The sequence below is a fragment of the Aspergillus homomorphus genome (genome assembly GCF_003184865.1).
Source record: "Aspergillus homomorphus CBS 101889 unplaced genomic scaffold BO97scaffold_5, whole genome shotgun sequence".
Taxonomy (NCBI): Eukaryota; Fungi; Ascomycota; class Eurotiomycetes; order Eurotiales; family Aspergillaceae; genus Aspergillus; species Aspergillus homomorphus.
In genome coordinates, this window is record NW_020291891.1 from 97,236 (window position 1) to 109,469 (window position 12,234).

A 12,234-nucleotide genomic window follows, 5' to 3' on the forward strand; every position below is an offset into this window, starting at 1 on the left:
CCGATAGAATTAAGTCGGGTTTGTTCCACGCTGGCAGTTACAGACTGTTCTGATCCAATGATAGCCTGGGTCTCGGCTCCGCTTATGCTCAGTATTTCCGCCGCTTGGTTGGTATCTTCAAAATGCTTTCAAAATGGGTTATTTGAGTCTTATGAAAGTGTCTATACATGAATCCAGCATGTGTGATTAATTTGACCCCATAATTGAATACTCGTCAATCGAACAAAAAAATCCGATGAGACGTAGTATGTCTCCGAGGCGGGAGTCGAAGAATCTAGTGTCGTCCGCCGCCAACTTGGAATCTAGAGGCTCGCGCACAGCTACATTCATTCCGTAAATCCCCTGGGGCGCGAGTTTGGGACTTAGGGCTCCTTTGATGATGACACAGCATGCGAAGTGCAAGGCCATATCTGCCGTGAAATCCCTACAATGGCCCGATCAGACCCGATTCCGGTTTGTCTGATCAACACCTGGTGCACCCTTGCCCCTGTCTTTGCGAGATACGGTAGTCCATGTCACCTGTAGACAGAACGACCATCCGAGGAAGCTCTCCTCATCTCTCTTCCACCTTTCTAGGTATCGAGGTCGGATCCCATCCTCGTTCTTTTTAGCTCAGCGCAACCGAACTCATTTTTCATTCTCCATCTCCAACACATCCACATCCAATTCCTCCATTACCCCGAGCACCACTCCCAGGCTCTCCATGAACCCGTTCACCGCGACGCGAAGCATCCGGTTCGTGGTCGCATAGTACGTCGTCTCCAGGACGGTCTTCGCGGCGTCGTCGGCGGCTTGATCCTTGTCCGGGCTGGCGAGGGTCAGAGTGCGCTTGACGAAGGGGGAGAGCTCGGCATCGACTTCGAGGGTGCGCAGGGCAGACGATGCAAGGCGGTTGGTTGGTAGGGGCAGAGAGATGGTTCTGTTACGGGGGTTTCAAAAAATTTGTCAGTTGCGGGGAAGGTTCGGAATTCAGTCCGTTGGCTGGATTGTGGAGAGGGAAAAAACTCACAGGCTGTAGGGGAACTCGGCGGCGGAGACGGGGGCGTTCATTCTGGCTTCGCTGGAAGTGAAACTGTGGTTGGATGTGTGTATGCTGATTGTCTTCAGGGCGGTGGTTATGATCAATGAGGTAGTCTGGTCGGGGTTTAGTGATTGAGCCCACCAAAGCAAGTCCAGGCGGGGAGAAGTGGGATGCTGGATAAGAGATGAGTCAGCTTTCATGCCTCAGGCTCGAGTCACTGGTGCTATAGTTCTCGGGAAAGTTGTTCTCGCGCCAGGATTGGAGCTTTGCTTCGCGTTGGCTTATGGCCTTGAAGCACGTGTCGATTGTCTCTGAAATGCCTGCTAGTAGTATGTTTACCTCTTCTAGAATTTGTAAAGTGATCCACAGACGATTGCGTAGCGTTTCTACATGTACACTCGCTACTGCGTGGATTCCCTTCAGAGACAAGCCGAGATCGGCCTTTTATGTTTAGCTCATGGTCGGCATCAGCTCCACGAGATCTTCTACTCAGCTAGTCTGGTCTCTGTCATTGTGCATGTTGCTGCGGTTATGTTCATCTAAAGGGAAGGATGGCCCAAATCAGGCGTGAAAGAGGGCCCTGGACGCACAATCTGTCAACCGAAAGTAAGTTTTATAGAATTGTATCTCTTCCACAATGTGAACATCTGAGTCACAAAACTGAATGAAAGTTCCGTGCTGGCTTCCATCAAAGACTAGAATCGATGTCTAGGGGAAGTAAGATCGAGTGCTACTATCGGCATACTTGATTTTAGGCATTGTTCCATGGCCGACATCAAGGCGCTCATATCCAGAGTTGTGCAGTTCATCCTTGGTGAGGTAAGCACAGAAGACGGCCGCCGTTACTGTCTCCAGATGATGACCACATAAATAGGTGCATGAGCAAGGAAATATGCATCAATGCCAAATCAACCCGTTGCACTAAGCACTGACGCGACCTCGCTCGAGGTGCTAGACGCCGGCAAAACTGTAATCCCTGTTCTTTGTTATACCATACCCCGGGTTTGCTCCATATCACTTCTCGGAGATGATGAACACAGATTGTCGGACCGTCGGAGATGGAAATTGACCACAAATACCCGATATCGTCCGCCTGTTTCGGCCTACACATTTCTGGATGGGTTGCTTGATCTTGCAGCAACAACGGCTCCGGTGGACGAGTTTACAATAAGTCTCATATGTTGATCAAAGCTTCGCGGTTTGGCTGGCGTCATGGACTTTCTCCCAAGACGTGTTGGCAAGCATATCTTTCTGTGCATCTTGCAGGAAATATATTGATGATGGAACCATGATCTCTCCGGAAACAATAAATAGATTTACACAATTGGCTGCTGTACGAGGTAAGTGAGGGGCAATGACCTCAGATTGGGGGGTCGCAACTGCACCAAGGCAGATGCATGGCGTAGTCAAGAGGGGATTATTGAATGCGGACGGTCAAAGTTGAGTTGGACTGACAACGGGTAGACAATAACAGGGCCATAACAAACACCGGTAAGGAGGCGCTCACGTGGCCGGGCCGCCAGATGTTGTTGTGTTTACGGGGTGTTTGTTTGTATGTTACGGAGTAATTGGTGGGGGGCAAAGAGGGAAATTCGAGGAAAAATACCCCTGTCAGCTTATTGAACGTCGACTGGCAGCCTGAGGCAGCCTGAGGCATGTCGGGTTTCCCTGTCAACCAGATGCACTAGACCTTATTCGGCTCATCACAACATAACAGCAGCCACTTAGCGTGCATCGCAGTTGCCCCAAACGAGTCTCCCATCGGCCTCGAGCCTATCCTCTTCTCGTGCCGACCAACTTTTTCCTCACTTTCCTCTCTCTTCCCTTCGTCCCCTCTTCTTATTATAAACTCGACCTTCGCCCACTCCGCTGATCACCTGTATATCCTCTTCTGCCTTGGCCTTGCTGCCTTTATCCTTACCCTTCCCGCCACCCGCGTCCATTATAGCTTCATCTTGCTTGTGCTTGGGAGGGTCACCAGACCAGATCATGAGTATCTAGCTTCGACGTCTTGCTTGGATCCCATCTCTGTTCTTCACCAGCGGAGTCCTTACCATCGATAGCGGCACCATATCTCTTATTCGACACGTCGTATAACTCCTTCTTTCGGCGAGTTTCTTGCGATTGTTTATTTCTCAGTTTCACTGTCGGCGCCTATTGTTTTGTTGTCGCGTCAATTCAGTCAAAATGTCTACACGCAGTGGTGATTATGGGCAGGTGATCGAGTACATTCAAGGTATGTCATTCGACCTGTTGCTGAGTAGAGAATTGGCGAGCTATATGTGACTATCTTGGTCCCTCGTCCAACGTCTTGCGTTATAAGGTGCTAAAAATGCTTCACAATAGACCGTCTCTATTTGGCCTCCTACGATTATCCTCCGGATGCGAGAACACCTTTTCCCTATCCTGAACAACCCAAGTCTCCTAGCAAGCGATCTGCTCGAGCTCAGCCTACGACTCCAAGCAGCAAGAAACGCAGCCCCGTATACTTCACGGTCGATGATGTTCTTCTATACAACTCCTTCCATGCGGACTTCGGTCCTCTACACATCGGCCACCTCTATCGCTTTGCAGTGCACTTCCATGAGATACTGGGAGACCCCGCAAACAGTGATCGCGCCGTGGTTTTCTACTCCAAGACAGACTCGCGCAGCCGCGCGAACGCAGCCTGCCTAGTCGCTTGCTATATGGTTCTGATCCAATCGTGGCCTCCACACTTGGCCCTAGCTCCGATTGCGCAGGCAGATCCCCCATACATGCCTTTCCGCGACGCTGGATACAGTCAGGCAGATTACATTCTCAACATCCAGGATGTTGTATACGGAGTGTGGAAGGCCAAGGAGCAGTCACTGTGTGGCTTGAGAGACTTTAGCCTCGAAGAGTATGAACAGTCCTACAGACGCTTGTGGTTCATATGCTGACTGAATAACAAGGTATGAGAAGTACGAACGCGTCGACATGGGTGACTTCAACTGGATCACCCCACAGTTCCTGGCCTTCGCCTCTCCACAACATCAACCAATTGATGTCATTCCGCGTGACTCGCCTGAATATGCTGCGCTGCCTTCTACTGTCTCGGAAGTCCAAGCCTCAAAGCTCCCTACTCCTTTCAAGAATGTTTTGACCCACTTCTCCTCCCGGAGCGTGGGCCTTGTTGTCCGACTGAATTCTGAGCTATACTCGCCCTCCTACTTCACTGCCTTGGGAATCAATCACGTCGACATGATCTTCGAGGATGGAACTTGCCCTCCTCTGCCCCTCGTCCGCCGATTTATCAAGATGGCGCATGAGATGATTACACAGAAGAAGAAAGGAATTGCTGTCCACTGCAAGGCGGGCCTTGGCCGCACTGGATGTCTCATCGGCGCCTATTTGATTTACAGATATGGTTTCACCGCCAACGAGATCATTGCTTTCATGAGGTTCATGCGCCCAGGAATGGTTGTTGGTCCCCAGCAACACTGGCTGCACCTCAACCAAGGCTCATTCCGCGAATGGTGGTTCGAGGACAGCATGAAGGAGAAGCTCGCTCAATTGCAATCGGCACCTATCACGCCCGGCCGGCCGACTACGCGCCAGCGCGCAAACGGACCAGTCGCCACCCCGCCAAACAATGGCCATTCCAAGCGTGCCGCTCTCGGAGAAATTGACCACAATGAAGGGGCAGGTACCCAAGCTGAGGAGAACTTGCCAGCACCCACGCCTGGTCAGCCTCGCAAGTCCCTTCGCAAAGATTCCCGCCACCATCCCTACTCTCGCACAACCTCTGGTAGCCTTGTTGTCGAAAAGGACACGAATAAGACCTCTCACCGCCTCAGTACCGATAGTAGCGAGAGTGAGGAAGAAATCCAGTTGCGTATGCTGGCCAAGCGTTCCTCGAGATCTCCTGTGGCATCCCCCAACCAGCGGTCTGTCAGTTACTCTGCCACTGTGACTGCCAGTTATACTCTAAATGATGATGACCGGGAAAATTGGGGAGACGCGGCCGCATATGCACCCAAGACTCCGGTGAGCAGCAAGAGCGGCACTGGGGCGATTTCCGTTACCAAGGTCCGCACAAGCCCCAGACGTGTGACAGATAGCCGTAGCGAAAAAGGAGTTCGCAAGGCAAGTGGGCGCGTCGGGAGCGCTGGAAGCCCTACAAGGGTGAAATGAGCACGTCTTCATCGCTGCTTAGTTCATCTTCTTCGCTTTCCTGTGCTTTCAGATATCCACTTCGTACAATACCTATCTTCTTCTTCGTGGGGCATAATCTGTGCATAGGCCCTGAGTTTCTTGTTTCATTATCGGCTTGCATACTGCATTGTCTTCTCCATATGACAGTGCCTTCGAGGGTGTTTACGGGGTTTTGTGTCTGGCATGGTTTTCATGGGGTCGGGATCTTCAAGGCGTTCGGTGTGGTCTGGACAGTGGGTCGATCTAGAATTTGGACTGAATACAACAAGTCTAGTGATTAGCGTGACGATCAAGCCCTGACACTGTATGTATATGATCTACGTCGGAATGACAAAATTGGTTGATGACCGATAAAGTAAACGCTTAACTGTGGAGCCTCCCGTATGAAGGATCAAACTACCTTGCGCCTTTGACAGCTCTGGGGCTTGCTGAGGTGTCTTCGACCGTCGGCTGTCATCACCCCAGCCTTGTGCCACAAGCGTAATCTCGAGCCAGTTGGTACCCCACACGTCAGTACGATCACAACCTAAGGCTCAGCTTCCAATCCTCCTCTCTCTACCCCGATTTCACTGTCCAATCCCGAACCTGAGGCATCTATTAATCGCGCTCACTACTTTGACACCTCAATCCCTCTCACAACAACCAATCTACTAGGTACCTTCCATCACAGCAAACGAGCGAACTCTATCACCTTCCCCCCCTCCCTAAAAGCAACACTCCAAAGGGATGTAATCCCACCTGTCAGAGACGCTGAAACACCGTGCTGAGCACATTCAATTGCCGAACACCGTGAGACTTAAGATGGTAGCTATCAGCTTGTTAAGTCTTGCTCAATTCTGTCACGAATTCGATGAATACCGATACTAAAGGCCCTCCCCACGAGGGCGGAGTAGTCTTGTAAAGTCCTGGTAGCATTATAATCAAGGATGTAGGATATCGCGTTGGGGTAATATCCTTTTCAGAACTGACGGATAATGCCCTACTGAAATGTAGTTTCCAGCCTTGAAAATCCTGGCACCCTTTCAGTGGTACGCTCATGGACAAGATGAACGGAGCAGAATGTGTCGATAAATTACCTGCTCGGCGCATTTTGCAGTTTATCCTGTATGTTGCGATGATCCCTCTCAGAGTTTATGAGTTGACACGTTGAAAGATATAGTCCGTGATGTAGAATAGACTTATGCATGTTTCTCCAGGATAGTCCTAAGCCCCGCCTCGTGACCACTTCTTCCAATCTGCTGCTGCGGTCACTTGGTACGACACCTCCCTCGTTCATTGCAAAAACAGGTATCTCCACCACCCGTACAGCTCTCGCTGCCATTGACCTACAAAGCAACACAGGTTGTGATTCTGGTTGGCTTGTCGGCTTGTTTCACAAACATGCCTCGGAAACCGGATATGGAGCATGCTAAGCCAATCCAAAGCTCATCTGAGAAAGAACAGATATGACATCCAAAGCAACGAAAATCCCTCTCTGTCTGAGCTCCAGGGATTAGTCTAGCACGCAACTCGCGAATCCTGGCTAGCAGCGCGATGCAGGCTAATGGGATGTGGGTATTGGCTTATTCGCTGGGCTGCTTTGAAACTCCGCCCCTCGTATTGTATAATTACTGGAGGTGGTTTGTCTAAACCTTAGGAAGCTCCTGTATCACAATGCTGGGGTCTTGTACGATCAGTTGTTCCAGCAGGACTCTGCTCTCCAAAGGTTTGGGTTACGACGCCACATCATGCTAATGATACCGCGGGTCCTTGATTGCTGTCCATACGTTCCGTCTTTGAAATCGCCCAGGCGGTGCATGGGTGCCATTTGGGTGCAAGCCCCTGACCAATCGCATTGATTGCGGTCCTTGTGAGAGGGCCAAACTAGACGATTTGACTCCGCCAATGTAGCTTAACCATATAATTTGCCAGAACGCAGAGCGCCATGGGCTCCCTTACGCGGACTTCTGTCCAGAATCCCGGATCTACCTATACGGTGAAGGGGCCATACCTCGTGTGCGTTCTATTATACTCGAGCGCGATGAGGAACCCTCTTCTGAGGATTTGGCTGACCGAGGTGTACTGAGTCTCGAGCACAGCCTCGACCTCCCATGGAAGCTCACGATCCGGGTCCGAAGGTGGCGGAGGATAGCCTGGCCTAAGGCGTCGCGAGCAAGTCCTCGTGCTTGTATCCGACCTGAGGCCGTGTCTGGTGGTAAAGATACGAAATGTCAGATATCTTGTCAGGCGGACTCTTGGTAGGCTCGGTGCAGAGCTAGATTCCAGGTATACAGGAGTATGATATATTGAAAGGCGAAGAGGGCACACACGCTCTCTGGGCCTTGAGAATGGGGAATGCTTCTCGGGAGAGACGTCGCTTAATACTATTTGTAGAGCACTTAGAATCAATATCCTGTATTGTAGGTAATCATACTTCAGGCCGAGCTGCGGACCCCAATTGGTCCAGGGCGAGGGATCAGTGTCCCGGGGATGGATCAACCCCATGAGCAATCGCGTGCCGTATGCAGAGTATAGCGATTCCCCAGCCTCAGCCGGCCCCGTTCCAAACTCAACAGCAGCACCCCGCACTATTCAATCCTTCTGATCTCGTCGTTGGAGATCCGGTGGTGGTGGAGGACGAGAAGAAGAGAGATGGGGTCGAGGGGTGGTCGCTTGTGCTAGTTTCAGCAGCGCGTCTACTGGACGAGGTTAATCCAAACCCGAGTGCTTCACTGCCAGTGCACTCGCTCAAATTGCCAGTCGGATGCGATGGAACAAAAGTGAGATTCGGGGCTTGCTCCGCCAACGAACAGGTGGACCCTATCCTTCTGCAACGCTCACATCTGGGCCTTTCTTCATCAGCTTTTAGCTAAATAATCAAGCTTTTGTAAAAGAGGATTAGCGTAATACAGAGCCCTATATATCGTTGTTTTTGCTTTTCACTCCCCCCCCTTTTATTCGTTTCACCAACAAACACGTTTGTTGAAATTTCAAAAAGCAACCCTAGAACAAAGTAATGGATGTATAGATCTCGTCTGGCTCCAATCCCCGGTTCAGCATCATGAAGTCATGATCTCCAGGTACTTTATAAGACAGATATGGGGGTGAGTGGGGTGAGAGGATGAGCATACCTTGGACTACTAGCCATACTGGTAGATTAAGTAGAGACAGTCCAGTGTTTTCCAGCTCAAATGGAATGAACGATGAAGGGGAGGAGAGGGAGGGCGGGCTTAAGCTAAGTCCGTCCGCTAACCCCAGACTGGCACTTCATACGATCGACCATTTCTATACCAACCAGATCCCCGACAACTAATACTTAAGAAGAAGCCAAAGACACTCACCGTGACTAAATCCCCCCTCACCTGACAATCCACCGTCCACAAGTCTTACCATGGTCACTCTAGACGCCGTACACGCCTCCAACACCGCTCTGGTCCAGAGCCAACCCCTGGTGGCCGTCTTCTTCGGGGGCACCTCAGGCATCGGCCACTACACCCTCAGCGCACTGGCCACCGCCGAAGGATCCCGCAGCGGCAAAGGCCTCCGCGCATACATCGTCGGCCGCAAGGCGCAAGCAGCCGAGAACATCATCGCCGAATGCCGCGCCCTATGCGGCCACGCCAACGCCGAGTTCATCTTCATCCAAGCCACCGACCTCTCCCTACTCCGCGATGTCGACCGGGTCTGCGCCGAGATCCTCAGTCTGGAGGAAGCAAAGAGCCAGAACCCGAGAATCGACTACCTGATGCTAACCCAGGGTGGAGCGCCCTTCCAGCCCAGAAAAGGTAAACATGCCTGCCCTCACCGGCCTGCTATCCCACCATACCGGAACCTCATCACCCTTCACGCAAACGCAAAACTCACGCAAAACAGACACAAAAGAGGGCCTCGACATCACAATGTCCCTCATGTACTACTCGCGCATGCGAGCCCTCACCAAACTCCTCCCCTTACTCACCCAATCCCCGCTCCCCGCAACAATCATCTCGGTCTTCGCCGCCGGCTTCGAGGGCAAGCTCTACGCCGACGACCTCTCCCTCCGCAACCCGGAGCTCTACAGCTACACGCAGGCGCGCTCGCACATGATCTACATGCATACCTGGTTCATGGAGACGGTGGCCGAGCGGAACCCGGAGAAGCTGCGGCTCGTCCATATCTTCCCTGGTTTGGTGCTGGGCCCTGCGTTCCAGAACCCCGAGCTGCCCGCTTGGTTCCGCGTGCTCTGGCGGTGGGTGTTTGTGCCGCTCTTCGGCCGGTTGGTCTCCGTTCCGGCTGGGGAGTGCGGGGCGCGCATGCTGGATCTTGCGTCTATGCGGTATCCGGCTCGGGGAGGTGAGGGTGGTGGTGATGGTGATGTTGTTACTGGGACGGATGGGACGCCTGGGAGTGGTGTTTATTCGCTGGGTTGGAAGGGCGAGTCCAATATTAACCTCAAGGCGTACGAGAAGTTTGATCAGCTTGAGATGAGGGCTACGGTTTGGGATCATACTATGAAGGCTTTTGAGACCATTGAGGCTGGGGATGTCTTTAAGGATTGAAAAATGGTGTCTTGGTTTCTTTGGATTAGTGAAGGTATAGTGTTCAGTCGAAATAATGACGGGTTGGTTGGACTGATGACTTTATATCGCGGTAGCATTGTTTACCAAGTTATAAGGCTGGATATATCATGCCAGGTAGTCATTAAGCACAAGCTTAATCAAGCATAGCAAAACCCGCACCCTCGGGCAGAATGTCATGAACAAGAAGAGTGGGAGCCCCGAAATCTCAGGACACCAAAAAAACGACATCTTCGCATCTGGAGACCAAAACCAAGTCGTCGACAGCAACTGTGAAGCAAATCTCTACTCCGACGCTAAGAATTCATGGGTGACATGAACCAGGTCTCGCTCAACGTTGTCGTTATTCGTCCTTCAAGAAAAATTCAGATCCGTGACTAGAGCTAGTGGACCTCCCGCTCACTTGGTCAGCTTCAGCAGCGGCAGCTTCCATGTCGCCCACCGCATTTATAGCAGAACATAGCCATACACCGACACCTGCATAAGTTAGTCCCCCTTAAATGCACGAGATGACAGTGGCAAGAGGGCCTTGGAACTATACTTCATATGATCACACCCGTCTCTTTTTTCGATCAGAGCCTTGCAATTAGGACACTGTTTCCAGCCCAACCTCTTCCCCAGCGCCAGAGTCCTCCTCAGAGCAAGCTCCGCAGCACACTCCTCCCCGGGGTGGGAGGCCGCTTTACACCAAATACAGGTGGAGAGTCTGCAATCCGGGCATCTGGCCTGATACGCGGTGATCCTGTCCGGCGAGATGGATGCACCGCATTTCGCATTGCTGCAACGAGTCCAGCTGGCTGTCAAAAACTGGACTTCTGCTTTCCGGTATCTGTCGAGCTCTTCTTTGGTCATATGCCCTTCAGCCAGACGCAGGGGGATTGGAGTTGCGCAGCACTTGGGAGGGAAAAGGGACGCGGCATCAGTAGCATTGACGAAGAAGTCTCGAAGGCAACTGGTGCAGTACAGATGACCGCACACTAGGCCAACGATGTTTTTCGAGTGGGGAAGTTCCCAGCAGACACAGCATTTATGCCGCATCAACCGTCTGCGGAAATAGGCAAACGCCCTCTTCATACCAAGCATTTTGATCTGATGATGCTGGCAGTCAAGTCTCAAAGCCTTCCTCCATCTATTGAGTACTCTGTCAGATATCGCAGTCGTGAGTCTTCTTGATCTAGGGAGCGGTCTCTGCTATGGGCTGTAATAGAATCTCTATGGCGGGGTAATGCTTTGATCGTAAGAGCTGCGAGGAGGGGCAGCTGTGATTCAAGCCCGTGCAAGCTTGAGGTATTGATGACATCGTAGGCTGGAAGGGAGAAAAAGCAAAGCAAAGGGAACAGTAGCTTGTTGTAAACACTATTGGTCTGGTCGCTTATGTCATTCACTGTGTACAGGAATCTGATGGATCGATAATTAGCTGCCAAGAATGGCTGAGATGCTATACGAAGAGATAGATCGATATTTCACGTATTGGCGTTTTGCATAATGAATAAGCGATGTTGGGAAGTCGAAATATGTCGATTTCTCAACGGAACTCTTTTCCGGTGACAGCCGCGGTGATTCTGACCAGCCGAGGACTGTACTGTACATGTGCTTGACAGCACTGAGCTAGGGCCAATAACTTAAGACTAAGACACGTATGAGTGATGCTTTCTCGCAGCATGGTAGGCCCTTCCAACCGGGGGCTCCGCGGAGTCTCCGTACAAGCGCCGTAGACCGCAAGTATAAAGTGCTCCCAAGTCCTGCCTTGGGAATTCGGTCTCCGAAGACAATCTGATTCAAAATTCGTCCTCCTCGTGAATAACCATTTGCAAATATGTCCATCCATCCCGTTTCAGAACTTGCTGCGCTCAATTCGTCAACGTTGGGTACCGTCATGCCTGAAGTCAGCCTGCCTGATGGCACCAGAGTACAGACTGGCACAGTAGGGTAAGTAAGATCGTGCATGCGGTGTGATCTTTGTGAACGCACGATCCATGGCTATTGAGCATTTCCAGATTGCCATTGCAAAGATGTCCATTCTCATGTCGACTCGTACAGGGCACTACTGCTCAACATCAAGGCATACAACCAAGCCCATGCAAGTGACAATCAAGGTCAGATGAGATCACTTCGCTCGGCGCTTCAGGCAGCTATCCCATTGCTGACCAAGGTTGGAATGTTTGAATTGTTTCCTCCGGAGGACTGGATACGCGGCGACAATGAAGGTCGGCAAATGGTAGGGAGAATGGCTATCGAGTTTCAGCAGCCGCGAGAAATATAAGACGTGGCCAGGTCAGGTGTACAAAGCAGCGAAGTACTATATCTGAGAATGGATCCAAGAATACAACATGTAACACAGAAATTGTTCCCAAAGTAACCGGTTCATTTGCATAGAATAAGGGTATCACATTAATCATGACTCATGAGCATAACAAAAGAATCGTAACCCCGACGAGGATCCACTGCATGGCTCCCAGTGACACAAACCATTTATCGTGAGGAACAGCGAAGGTGCAGCAT

At 51.3% G+C, this 12,234-nt stretch overlaps 5 protein-coding genes across 5 annotated transcripts; 3 read left to right on the forward strand and 2 right to left on the reverse strand.

Moving 5' to 3' along the window:
* Positions 1 to 161: 161 nt before the first annotated feature.
* BO97DRAFT_403341 (CTAG/PCC1 family protein) lies at positions 162 to 1,143 on the reverse strand. The gene is made up of 2 exons (XM_025694716.1): positions 1,010 to 1,143; positions 162 to 919 (listed from the first exon to the last, which is right to left on the reverse strand). Exons 1-2 carry the CDS (start codon positions 1,048 to 1,050, stop codon positions 628 to 630), a joined length of 333 nt encoding a protein of 110 aa, XP_025554492.1. The 5' UTR covers positions 1,051 to 1,143; the 3' UTR covers positions 162 to 627.
* Positions 1,144 to 2,852: 1,709 nt separating this feature from the next.
* On the forward strand, positions 2,853 to 5,495 carry cdcA (phosphoprotein phosphatase CDC14). Its single transcript, XM_025693421.1, has 3 exons — positions 2,853 to 3,257; positions 3,368 to 3,902; positions 3,955 to 5,495. Exons 1-3 carry the CDS (start codon positions 3,209 to 3,211, stop codon positions 5,174 to 5,176), a joined length of 1,806 nt encoding a protein of 601 aa, XP_025554493.1. The 5' UTR covers positions 2,853 to 3,208; the 3' UTR covers positions 5,177 to 5,495.
* A 3,004-nt stretch (positions 5,496 to 8,499) lies between these two features.
* On the forward strand, positions 8,500 to 9,721 carry BO97DRAFT_475735 (uncharacterized protein). Its single transcript, XM_025700434.1, has 2 exons — positions 8,500 to 8,961; positions 9,050 to 9,721. Exons 1-2 carry the CDS (start codon positions 8,568 to 8,570, stop codon positions 9,712 to 9,714), a joined length of 1,059 nt encoding a protein of 352 aa, XP_025554494.1. The 5' UTR covers positions 8,500 to 8,567; the 3' UTR covers positions 9,715 to 9,721.
* A 424-nt stretch (positions 9,722 to 10,145) lies between these two features.
* On the reverse strand, positions 10,146 to 10,770 carry BO97DRAFT_338563 (uncharacterized protein; the record flags this gene model as incomplete). Its single annotated transcript, XM_025691524.1, has 2 exons — positions 10,146 to 10,209; positions 10,274 to 10,770. 2 exons carry the CDS (start codon positions 10,768 to 10,770, stop codon positions 10,146 to 10,148), a joined length of 561 nt encoding a protein of 186 aa, XP_025554495.1.
* Positions 10,771 to 11,492: 722 nt separating this feature from the next.
* BO97DRAFT_468289 (uncharacterized protein) lies at positions 11,493 to 11,995 on the forward strand (the record flags this gene model as incomplete). Its single annotated transcript, XM_025699723.1, has 2 exons — positions 11,493 to 11,661; positions 11,773 to 11,995. Exons 1-2 carry the CDS (start codon positions 11,549 to 11,551, stop codon positions 11,993 to 11,995), a joined length of 336 nt encoding a protein of 111 aa, XP_025554496.1. The 5' UTR covers positions 11,493 to 11,548.
* Between the last annotated feature and the right edge of the window lie 239 nt (positions 11,996 to 12,234).